At 49.9% G+C, this 12,760-nt stretch overlaps 1 gene segment (V, D, J or C); it reads right to left on the bottom strand.

Moving 5' to 3' along the window:
- Nucleotides 1-479: 479 nt before the first annotated feature.
- On the bottom strand, nt 480-1,037 carry LOC118978539 (probable non-functional immunoglobulin lambda variable 11-55). The segment is given in 2 exon segments: nt 480-855; nt 921-1,037. Coding segments are annotated over 2 exon segments (399 nt in total).
- Between the last annotated feature and the right edge of the window lie 11,723 nt (nt 1,038-12,760).

The following is a 12,760-nucleotide window of genomic DNA, read 5'->3' on the forward strand; positions in this document are numbered from 1 at the left end:
GCATGACTATTTTCATTTTTTTAAAATATTCTCTTGAGGACATGCTTATTGACTTTAGAGGGAGAGGAATCAAGGGGGAGAGAGAGAGAAGCACCAACGGGAGAGAGAAACAATGGCCCGTTGCCTCCTGCACCTGCCCTGACCAGGGATTGAATCCACCAACTAGCCATGTACCCTGAATGGGAACACAAACCCTGACTCTTTATGAGACAACACTCCAAGCAACTGCACCACACCAGCCTGGGAACACATTTTATACTTGAGGACACAGGGTTAATTTCTTCCCTTATTCCTACCCTGTGGGTCTGGGCAGTGGGGCTCCATCACCTCACTGGTGTGAGACCCTGGAATGCCCTGTGCTCCCTGACTGAGTCATTCATTCCTGTTCAAGAACAGGGCCTAGTGAGGAGTGCCCCCTGCAGGCACCTTTGCAGAAGTTTTTCAATAAAAGATCCTCAGAGACAAGGTCCCTGGGCCCAGGGGTTTCTGTCTCACTTCCTCATCATCTGAGCCACTGTGAGTAACTGTAGCTGCTCCCACTGCCATGGAATACAGCACAGTAATAGTCAGCCTCGTCCTCAGGCTGCAGCCCCGAGATTACCAAATGTGCGGCATTGGTTGAGATGTCTTTGGATCCGGAAACTCGACTGGGGACCCCAGGTCCCAGCTGCTTGCTTGAGTCTGAGTAGTAGTACAGGAAAAATCGGGGAGCGCTCCCTGGCTTCTGCTGGTGCCAGTACACGTTTTTAACACCAACACTGAGGTCTCTGCTCAGGGTGCAGGTAAGTCTGGCTGTGGTTCCCAGAGATGCAGAGAGGGAGGGTGTCTGAGTCAGCACTGGCTGGGAGAGGGAACCTGCAAACACAGACACAAGGTCAGGAAACAGAAGGTCAGGGTGCAGCCTTTCTGGGTGGGTCTACGTGTGCCGTGACAGAGCAGCACGAGTAGCACAGGGGTCCAGGCCATGGTGAGCACAGGCTGTTCTCAGTCCACACAGAGCTGGGGCTGGGCTGTCCAGCCCTCTCTTATCCCCTCCCTGCTCACAGACCAGGGGCTGCTCATGCAAATTTGTCCCCTCCCAGAGCTTGTCCCCCAGGGGCACTGACAAGTTCTGGGGCCATTTTCCAGGGAGCCCTTCTGATGTGCTGGTTTTCCCTGTGGGTGGGGCTGGGGAAGCATCCAGGGGCTGCCCAACCCCACCCTGAGCCCTGGTGCTGGAGCTCAGCCCACACCCCAGACCGAGGGGGATAGAATCCTTTCCTTCACCTTTTGCAAGAGCCCTGGGAGGAAGCATCTGGGGAGACCACACAAAGGTTAATGCTCAAGGGAATATGCCAGCCCCAAGAATGGACACAGCTTCCGAGTCCTCATTATGTAGCACAGGGCTCAGCCTCCATGCCCAGGCTCCTTTGAGTGATGTGTACTCACTGAGCTGCTAGCTGTACAGGGACCACAGTGCAATAACACTCTGCCTCCTACTGGTCACAGGGCCCACTGGTGTCCTGGTCCCAAACCCTGAGAGCCCAGCTGGGTTTGTGCAGCTCAGCAGGTCACTGGCTCTGTTTACACATTCAGGGTCTGGTTCCCAGATACTGTGACTCTGATACGCTGTACTGGTTACTGGTGCATCTCACTCCCAGGGGTTCCCACCTTGGGAGGGGCAAACATGTACTTCTATGACAACTGAATTTGGTTTCACCCCCGGTGAAGATGTGGCCCAGCACATGCACAGTGAGCTTCCTGTCCAGCCTTACAGATGGCAGACAGCTGATCCAGATGGAAGGGCTCACAGGGGCTGCTCGGGGAAACGGCATAGAAAAGTAGTTTCCCAGGAAAACGCTCAGTGACGGGTTCAAAGGAGAGCAACACAGCAAACATTTTAACTCATGGAATGCATTTACAAGTTTTTAAGATAATTGTAAAAGATTTAATTTATTTATTTAGAGAGAAGGGAAGGGAGGGAGAAAGAGAGGAAGAGAAACATCAATGTGTGGTTGCGTCTCACGTGGCCTCCACTGGGAACCTGGCCTGCACACCAGGCATGTGCTGAGACTGGGGATTGAACCAGTGGCCCTTTGTCCCAGCCTGAGCGCAATCCCCTGAACCATACCAGCCAGGGCATTTACAGTTTTTATGGAGATCTGATTTAATTTAGTGTTAATTGGTAAAGAAAATCATGATAACAATGGCTTTGTTTGGTTTCGCAAGTACCAGTGGAGAATGCAGACTGTTTCTTCATTTCAGAAATTGACTTACAGTCTTACGTTTGCAGGGCTCTCCTTCTCTGGGTCACAGGTTTCCTGTCAGAATCCTGTCATAGGTGTCCTAAATTCATTTCTATTTTAAACAAAGCTTTCCCTGCCTGGACTGTCTTCCTCACTGTCATATTTTAGCAGCAGGAGAATACTGGGTGTGATGGGCTGCCAGATGAACTGACTGTGCGGGCCGTTGGAGGCAGAGACCAGCACGTCCCTCTGTGCCCGGATCCACCTCTGCTGTACCTGTGCCCACGGTCCCATGGCCCCCACAGGTCTAGAGTCACAGGGACTCCTAGTCAGTGACCGTGACCAGGATCACTTTCTCACCTTGAGTACTGTGTCCTTGAGACACTGGAGGGGCCTTTCTCATGCAGCTCAGACCACTCACCCCTAGCTCTAAACCCCTGGGGCTCCCCATTGTTGGTTGCCCAGAACCCCAACTCCTCAGCTCTGCTCAGGGGGCTTCATCAGTGGCCACCTCCGGGTCCAGATGGTAAGCCCCTCCTCTTGCTCTCAGACACCAAGCTTCCCTGACATTTTTGTAGTTGGAGAACCATGGACAAGCTCGTTCTGTGGTCTCCATCCACATCAAATCTGTCTCTGTTTGTCAGGGGAAATGGGCTTAAACTTGAGATTATAGTGAAAACACAACTTTTGGTCATATTGAGTTTCTCTTAATACAGGACCTAAATGTAACATCACACAGAGACAGAGGATTTAAAAATACATGTGATGTGGAGAATTTTGAAGTTTTACTAATTGTAGAAAATACTTCATAAAACTCCCTGTCTCCACCATCCCTAGCTCATCCTCCACAGGACCCCTCCTGTCTGTCTGTCCTCCTCCGGGACTGCAGCCCACCCCTGGCTGCCTGTGAAAGCACATCCACTAGAGAGTCTATCAGCATGTGTGTCGGCTCCTGTGCACATGTCAGATGCCCTCAAACCCTTGCATGTAAAATTGAGGGAAGCCGTGACTCTCATATCAACATATGTGTGCACTAAAATCCACTCAAAGGAGACAGGATTGGCTAGAAGGTTGGCGCAGAACAAGCCCATGGATGCATGGGAAGTTCAATGGTTCTTTGTAAAAAGGTCACGGTCCTAAGCCTGAGATACCATAATGCCGGGGCACAGAGAGTCCTCTCTCTCTCTCTTTCTTACCTGGTTCATTCACGTCTTCTCTCCATGGCAACATTTGGGTCTAGCATCCAGTCAGGGCCCACGGCAGGCCCCATGGGATCCAAAGGACTAAGCTTCTACACAAAACAGAAAACCTAGACACTGGCCTTTGTTCTGGCCTTGCTGAAGCCACAGCTGAACGTTTTCCATGGCGGGACACACTGACATGTGACACAGCACCAGCCTTCTATTTCCACCCGAATCAATCTTGCACCCCGCAGTCTCCCATGAGTGAGTCAGAGAAGTGCTTTCCTCGGGGTCCCATGAAAGGACACAATTTCCACAAGCAGCATGAAGGGCCACTGGGTTCTCTGGGGTCACACCTGCTTCACGCAGGCCCTTCCTAACCCCACTCAGCACTGTGGGAATGTTTTGCTCTGGAAACAAGGCAATTGTGTTTGATTTGAAAGAACTGTATTTCAAGCAGATATTTTCACTGACACCATAAAGATGAACAGATTAGAGAGAATGAAGCCCTTTGGTATTAATAGAATGAGTAACAGACAAAGCAAACTCCTGAGTGGATGTTGGTCACAGGGAAGGACAGGGGACTGATGAGCCAGGCAGGGGCAGGGAGGGCAGATTCATCACTTGTCCCCATGGAGCAGGAGATCTGCGTGGCATTGGCTCGTGTTCAGCTCTGTAACAGTGATCTCCAGCCTCTCCCTGGGACTGGATCTTAAAGGCAGTCAAGAGGTTCTGGTGACAACACTGAATTCAGAACATGAGACTCAAACCCCTAGAGGGACTCTCACAGCTCTTCCAGGTCACCAATGCAGGGTCCCTACCTGGGAGCCCTGGGGAACATTGCCATGGTCACCCCCAATGTGTCTGCTGCTTCCTGTGCGGGAGAAGCTCACCTGGGGTCTGGGCTCATCAACAGCCTCATGGGGGAGGAAACACAGGCACACACTGGGGACTCCCTGCTCCTGATGTCCTGCAGCCCAGCTCAGAGCCTGGATGGCTGGAGAGCCCAAGGAAGTGTGAGAGGACAGGGGGACAGTCAGTCCCTGTGGGCTCAGGAGAACCCACTGACAGTCATGAGGTCACCAGTCACGGAGGGTGTCCAAGGGCCCAGTGTTCAAGGTCAGGCTGAAGGGCCTGGGGCCGTGGGGATGTTGAAGAAGTAACACAAGGTTCACACTATGACATTAATTTGTGGATGACAGTGACTGTCTCAGTCATTACTTGTACTTGTAGATGCAGTATTCTGAGATAATAGAGAATATATATTGGTCTCAGTCTTCTGACCTTGACATTTGATAGGTGACAAGTGTTCCTTCTATTCTAAAGAGATGACTCTGGGTGGGCTCCTGGGTGAAGACAGGACACTCAGACAGAGGCACAATTCGAAGCCTGGGACTTTCAGATGTGCCACCCATTTCCTTGAGGAGGGGGAAGGGCTGAGGTGGAGTCAGCAAACTAATTGAAACCATGGGTGGGACCCGAAGCCTTGGAGTTATAGTCAAGGCCATGAGCGAAACCAGGGGAAATCATGTTTGTGACCATTATCTGAAGTGCGGGCAGTCCTATGGGATGAAGGCCTTCACTGTGGACCCGACACCACCTCCAGGCAGTCATGTGAGAGCTGAGTTGCATCGTGGGACATCCAGCTGGCGTCACAGAGACTTGCTTCTTGTAAAAAAAATTTGCCCCCAGCATGTCATGACCAGAAATGTCAGAAGTGCAGTGTTTGTGTGAATACAAAAGAAGACACAACAATGGGGAAAAACTGTGAGTTTTTTCTTAAAAATATTAATTTTGTTAATGTTTAGTTAATATTTCCTCCAGATACTGTGGGGATGGTCAGTGATGCTTTGTCACCCTTTCAGTGTTAGTGACCCGGGTATGCCCTGTGCTCTCACTCATCACTATGCTGCTCCTTCCCCTTCCACGGACATTCTGATGCAGATGAGCCCACCTTACAGAGGCCTCCACAGAAGCTTCAGTGGGGCTCAGAGCCATAACCTCTGGGCCCAGGGGTTTCTGTCTCACTTCCTCATCACCTGAGCCACTGTGAGTAAGTTAAGTTGCTCCCACTGCCATAATCTATAGAACAGTCATAGTCGGCCTCGTCCTCAGGCTGGGCCCCCATGATGGTGAGGGTGGCTTTGTTCCCAGAGATGGATCCGGAGAAACACTCAGAAACCCCAGAGTGCCGAATGTCTGTGTTGTACATGAGCATGCGGGGAGCCTGGACTGGGATCTGCTGGAACCACTTAGGATAGTGACTACTGGAGACTGACCCAGAGCTAAGACCACAGGTGAGCGTGACCGTCCCTCCTAGAGACACGGACACTGATGGCTCCTGAGTCACCACAGCCTGAGAGCTGGACCCTGAAATGAAAACAGACACTTTAGAAATGAGGAAGGAAGGCAGAAGATCTCTTCCAAAGCTGGTCTCCGAAATGTCCATGAACCTGGGCAGATAGTGAGGAGGAGCAGGAGGGGAGTCCCAGTCATGGTGCAAATGTTTCCAGGACACTCTGGCCCCACAGCTGACATTGGACACTCTGGTGTCTCTTTTATCTCCCTCAGCTCCCTGGAGAGAGAGGGTTTGTGTTTGGGTCATGCTTGATGCAAATCTCAGCTCTTTATTTCCCCCGCCCTCAATTTCATGCATCCTCAGCCCAGGGTCAGCCATGGGGAGAACAGCTGGCCTGCCTGTGGGTTCTGAGTTTGTGCCCTGGGAGGAAGCACCTGCTGTACAATAGACCTCCAGCCAGTGAGCTTGTTGCCTTCAGGCTCATTAAATCTGAATTTACTGCAGGCCCTGTTCACCTCCAGTGGATCCACAGCTCCCCCTGGTGACAGCCTCAAAGAGTAGTAGCGATAGTGTGAATTATTTAGAGCAAATGTCTCATTTCTTCCAAATATGTTGCAGTCTTTGAACATGTTCAGGTATCTTCAGGCTCATTGCTCTTCGGGCTTTGTTAATATTGCTGGTTCTTTTTCTCCCCAGTTCCTGGAATTCAATGTAACCGTTAGTCTGTCCTTCAGTCCATCTAGTGGGGTTTTTAGTCAAGTGACATTTTTATTTCCATAATTTTCCTTCCACTTGAATGTATAATGTACATTTCACTTCTGAGATTAACTCCTTTTTCACTTGTTTAAACAGTAACCATAATTTTTGTTAAGGTAATTTTATGATTGTTGCTTAAAAATCCATGTCCCATGATTTCCACCTCTGGGTCGTCTTGTAACGGAGAGTGGGTCCGTCAGCCCGTCGCTCTGAAGTCGATACTCAACAGGCAAGTGCTGCTGGGGCCGCATGACTGCTGTGAAAATGAGTGAGAAAATGTTACTGGGAGAGAGAGACAGAGACACAGAGAGAGACAGGTTCTTTGTTAAACGGGGATGACTGTGTTTGCCTTGTCTAAGGGCACCCACATTTCTGTGTGCATTATGGACAGGATTATTATACCAAACATGATACCTATGGAATGTTATCATTATACCCATGGTAGGTTATCATCATACCCATGTATAATGGGCATCGTTATTTTTCCCTGAAAATTTGGGCAAAAAATGTGCGCATTATACATGGCAAAATACAGTCTATTTTCTTGGGCCTGGGCACCTTTTCAAACTAACCAATCAACTCCCCAGTCTTTCCTGGGCTGACACAGATCCTCCCCCTAACCAATCTATTTCCTGGTTCTCCGGGGGGTTCTGTATTCCATATCCTATCCAATCCTTTTCCCAACTGGACACTCCTCCATCTTAGTTCCTAGTGCACCTGCCGCAAAGTGGAAGGGAACCCCACCCCATCTGTTTTGACCTCTACCAGGCTTGCGCCCAGCTGAGGAATTTCTTCAGGTGTTTCATTCCTCCCTGGGTGATGACCAGTAGCAATCCTTTCTGCCTACTTTGTGGATGTAGAAGTCACCTGGGAGGGAGTGAAGCTGTAGCTTTCTAACAAAGCAGGCCCAGTGTCTGATTGCGCTCCACAGCCCATTAAGTTCTGCAATGTCTGATTCTATTAGCTCCCTTCCCTTATAAACACCTAGTTGCCGATGGTAACAGAACAATGAGATAAACAGACAGAGAATGCAGAGATGGACATGTACGAGGAGAGGCAGAGACAGAGGGAGACAGGGAATGAGCAAAGGAGAGAATGCACTTGTGGAAGTCAGGCTTCCCATAACTATACTGAATGACCCTGTAACACTTTGTCCTACTCTGTTGTCAGAAAACAGTCCCAAAGTCCATCCAGTATCAAAGGAGAGGGGATCACACAGTGGTGGGACAACAGGAGGCGGGAACATTGGAGCCATCCCGGGACACCCAACACACAGGCCACACAAGGCATTTGGCCCTGAGTCTGTCCACACTGGGAGCCCTGGAAGGTTGCCCACCTGAGGGACGAGGTTGCAATTTCAGGTCTCTTCAACCTTCCTGGGGCCTGGGACGCAGACAGGAGGAGCAGTGAGTTCCCCTTGATCCAGAGCAGACCCAGTCTATTTGTGTTGAGTTCTGTGCTCCACCAGCCCTCTATATGTTTCTCCCTGTCTCCCTCCTACTGCCAAATCTGTGCCGAAGTCCCATGGGTCTCGCCCCGAGGTGATAGGCACCTCAGGTGTTTATAGCGCCACACACTTGAGGACACAGGAGGAGGTAGGTGCCTGAAAGGTCCCAGTCACAGACTTGGAGACTAAGGCATCTTGAGAAGATATAACTGGTTTAGGGTCCACTCACTGGTGAAAAGGAGGAGCCTGACACCAGGTCTTCCTCCTCACAGCTGAGGACCCAGCTGCACCCAGGTGCTCCCACTTCCAGGGCTGGGGGTGGGTGTGTCAGTGTATCAGTGTGTGGACAGCAGTGGTGGAGCTGTGTGTGGCATGGGAGCTGGGTGAGCAGTCAGTAGCCCAGTGGGGCCCTTGGGGAACTTTTATTATAGGAGCAAGCACAGGTGGGAAACTGAAGCAGGGATCTCACTTCCTGGTCATGGAGCAAAACCGAACTTGGGACCCTGGTGACCGGGCAGCCACACTCTAGAGGAGTGTCTCCTGAGCTCACTGGGTTGCAGATGCTCCAGAAACAACACATTCACTTGCTTTGTCCCCAGTGTGGGAGGCACTGGCATCAGGAAATCACGCAATGACAGCCTTCTTACGCTTTGCAAGGGTTGTCAGCCAGGGCACCTCTGATTCTTTCCCAAGGGACTCAAAGATGACCCAGAGAGGCTCAGGGGGTCCAGTTCCAGCTAGACCACCACTCGGATTCCACCCGGGCAGCCCTCTGTCCCCTCTGTGTTCTGTGTGTGGAGAGTGAGGAGTTCTCGTGGGCCAGGCCTACACCCACCCACCACAAATGCAGCCTGAGGGGGACCAGAGCCTGGTGCTTTGGTCACATTCACACCCCAGTTCCAGGCTGTCAGGATGTGCAGTGTGGGGCGCCCTCTGACTGTGGTTCGCCCTGGAGGTGAACCTTCTGTCCCAGTGGTTCAGGTATGGGGAGAATCAGGGCTTAGCTGATGTGGGAGCTGAGAGTAAAATGGGTTGAAGGAGCCCCATGGAGGGCCTGGGAGGCTTCCAAGGCCTCCAGGTCAACTCTTGATCACTGTCATTGCAGAGGTGCCCTCAGGATACCGGGAATTTGGTTTAACCCTGGTAAAGATGTGGCCCAGCACATGCACAGTGAGCTTCCTGTCCAAGGTTACAGATGACAGACAGCTGATCCAGTTGGAAGGGCTCACAGGGGCTGCTCAGAGAAATGGCATAGAAAAGTAGTTTCCCAGGAAAACATTCAGTGACGTGTTCAATGGAGAGCAACGCAGCAAACATTTTAATTCATGGGATGCATGTACAGTTTTTATAGAGGTCTGATTTAATTTAGTAAGAAGTAAATAGTAATGGCTTTTCCAGACTTCACCAGTGAAGAATGTAAAATGCCTCTTTGTTTTAAAAATTGACTTCATATTCTTAAGTTTGCAGTGTTCTCTTTACCTGTGTCACATGCTCCTTGTCAAAATTTTGTCTAAGGTGTCCTAAAAGTTGCTATATTTCAAACAAAAATTTCCTGTACTTTCTTCCTCCCTGTGTCAGTTTAGTAACAAGCTAAGTACGACATTGCACTGCGTTTGCAGACATGCTGCGTGTCTGCATAGTGCAGTGCAGAGAGTCCCCCTTCCTTCTGGGCCCTGTTTGCAGCTCTGCTTCACTGTGCTAACGGGGCCACAGTCCCCACACTTCTGCACCCACGGGCCTTTCAGTAAAGGTTACTTACGACCAGGAAATCCAGTTCCCTGAGGCCCTCCCTCCTCCAGACACCCAGAGGGATCTTTCCTATTTATCTCAGGCAGGTGCTCCCTGCTTACAAAGATCATGAATCCTCTTGCTGCTGTTTGAACAAAACACTGTCTCCTCCAAGGAGAATCCAAAGTAGTTTGGTCACTTGAGTGAGGATGATCCCGTGTTGGAGGTGCCCAAGGAGACAGAGCCTGAGGTTTTGGAGGCCCTTTATTCCGTACTGGTGTGTGGGTTTTATGTAGGGGGTTGACCTCACAGGAGGTAGTTCTGCTGCTTCAGTGATGCAGGGCTGCAGTACAGTGAACATTGTGTGGATAACACACAGGCCCCAGGCAGATGTCAAGATGGCCTTTTCTCATTGATGAAGACTAGCTCAGGAGGAAGGAACCACCTGCTGCTGGAACAGGGCCTTCAGAGTAGAAGATTCTGCATTTAGCAGACAGGGTCCTGTTGCAAGCTGCAACCCAGACACAGGAAAAGGACAAGCAGGGCCAGGGGAGAGGGTGACAACAAGATCACTCTGAGAGGGTCCAGGGCATCGAGTTCCATCTCCCAAGGACCCACTCATCCTTGAATTCTGTCAGCCCCTCCATGCGGGTGAGCACCAAATAGAGGATAAACCTCATGGTACCCACTGCAGTATTTGCAGCTTATGGGGCTCTGGAGACTGATGGGTGACAAGGTCTTTGCATTTCTGTCCACACAGAGGCAGTTTCTTCATATTTTCTGTCCCAGTTTCCATCTCTGAGGGTCACTGTCAGTGTTATACTTCATGTCCCAGAGTGGTGTTGCCCAAGCTGGCCCTGATGCTGTGTCTATTGTGGCCTTGGAGGGGACAGGGGTCCTCCTTGGGGCCCCAGTGGAGTCCCTGAGCTGTAAGACTTCACTATAGGGGGTCGTCTGAGTGTCATTGACCTCCAGGTTGACATGAGAGTGAGTGAAGAAAAAGTTCTTCACTAAGAACAGTAAGGGGCTACAGTAAGATTCCATTAGTTTGTGGATTTTTTAAATCTCTTCACACTTATTTGTTAAAATATTGGCAGACTATTTACCATATAATAAAGAGAAAAATTATCAAGAGTGAAAAACTGAGTCCTCCCATGTACAAAGAAAATGAAAAAGACACATAAGAAACAACATCTCCCCATCATGATAAACTCAAGTGTAGATGAAGGAGACATCACCAGCAGTAGCTCTAAGTGGCACATGGAATTCACATTTCAAATGGCAGATTAGAAAGACCACTAACATTGGAGTAGAAACTGATAATGTAGAACATATAAATGAAATGAGGATAAAATGAAAATGAAGAATATATTAAAAGAGATACAATATATATTTTCCTACAAAGATTAAAAAGAGGTTTCAACAACTGAATAACAGGTATATTTTCCTTAGAAAATACAGAACCTATTATGATGGAAGTTTTTGCAAAAAAAATATAAGATATAGTTACTTTTGCAACCAACACAAAATACCTTAGAACTGGATCTTTCAAAAGTGTTTGTTACATACACATTTTTTCAAACCCTGAAAAAGTGGAAGCTTTCCTGACTCTGAGAAAGCAGGTGTAAGGGTGATACCTGCACCAGACAGAAAAAATGAATAAAAGGGTAAATTACAGATAATAATGTGACGTATTGATCCAAATGTTCTAAATTAAATATTAATGCAGATCCAACATCAGGCCAGCAAGTGGACACACCATTATCACATTTGATTGACTCCACTGTCCAACATACATTTCAGTTGATCAGCCCTTTCAGAGAGCACATCATGTTAATAGACCAAAGAGTAAAATCAAAACACCTCAATAGATTCAGAAGAAGCCTTTGAACAAAGTATAAATGTAATTTCTCATGAAAACACACAGAGTGCAAACAGCAGGCACATTTTTTGTGCGGGCACTCACACTCCCTCCTCACACACTCACTGAGCCCACAGTCAGCTCTCAGCTACTGAGGCAGGAGGACAACATTCCCACCCATGGGAACTGGCCATGTGACCTCACCTGCGTTGTCATTCGACATAACATGGCAAGCATTAACAATGTAATTAAACAAGAAGGAATCCATGTTTGGATTGTAGCATTAATGGGAACGGACACAGGGTCATTCCCCAGCCCCAAAGGTCAGCCACAGCCTGAGGAGCTGCAGGGCCAGTGCAGCTGGGACAGAGGCCTCTCCCTGGGAGCTACAGGGACAGGGGATCACAGTGAGGGCCAATGAGAGGGCCGCAGCTCTAGAACACCCAGGAAAGAGGTCAGTGGTCACTGACGGAGACACAGGTTGCCCTCTCAGAGTTTGGTCTGAAATGACCACAGATGGTACCCCCATTTCAGTGCCTAGGCTTCAGGGCAAAGCCACTCTGGGTCCCCAGCTGATGGGGAGCTGACTTCCTGTTCTGCTGGAGACCTGCTGTCTAGGAAGGGGCTGCAGTGAGGTGCTGTGAGGGCAGCAGGGGGAGGAGGCACATGCACTCCCCAGGGGCTGCCCTGGAGGAACCTGGCCCAGGGTGGCGGCACCAGAAGCAGAAGCCACAGGTGTCCTGAGTGGCAGAGGCTGGGATGTCCCCTTCAGGCAGATGAGAACGAGCTTCTCCTGGTCTCAGGCCCCACAGGCCTGCAACTCTGTGTGAGCACGGGGGCTGCTGGCACCGGGTGGCTGTGAGAGGCAGCCTTGCCCTCAGCTTTTAGCCCAGTGAGGGTCCAGGAGTCTGAGCTGCCAGAGCTGATCCCAGGAATGGATTGTGGGCCACACAGGGTGGATGCCATCAAAGTGATGGAGACAGCAGAGGCTGAGTGGGGACAGGTTGCTGACAGAATATACACCAGGACTTCCTGATGTGCACTGACACAGACGAAGCTGGGTTCCGTTTCCCTGGTTCTTCCTGACCCATCATGGACGCTATTCCCAGCACAGCCTCCCCCTGACACAAAGTAACTTCCCATCATTTGAGAAAACTCCACACTGTGTTGATGCCACTGACAGGCCTCAGAGGCAGTGTTCAAATGATTTGACAGATGTTCCCATCACAGTCCCCTGTGCGACTATGGCCAAACAAACTGAGT

Source organism: Sturnira hondurensis, unplaced genomic scaffold (assembly GCF_014824575.4).
Source record: "Sturnira hondurensis isolate 20B ecotype Veracruz unplaced genomic scaffold, ASM1482457v3 Scaffold0021953, whole genome shotgun sequence".
Lineage (NCBI taxonomy): Eukaryota > Metazoa > Chordata > Mammalia > Chiroptera > Phyllostomidae > Sturnira > Sturnira hondurensis.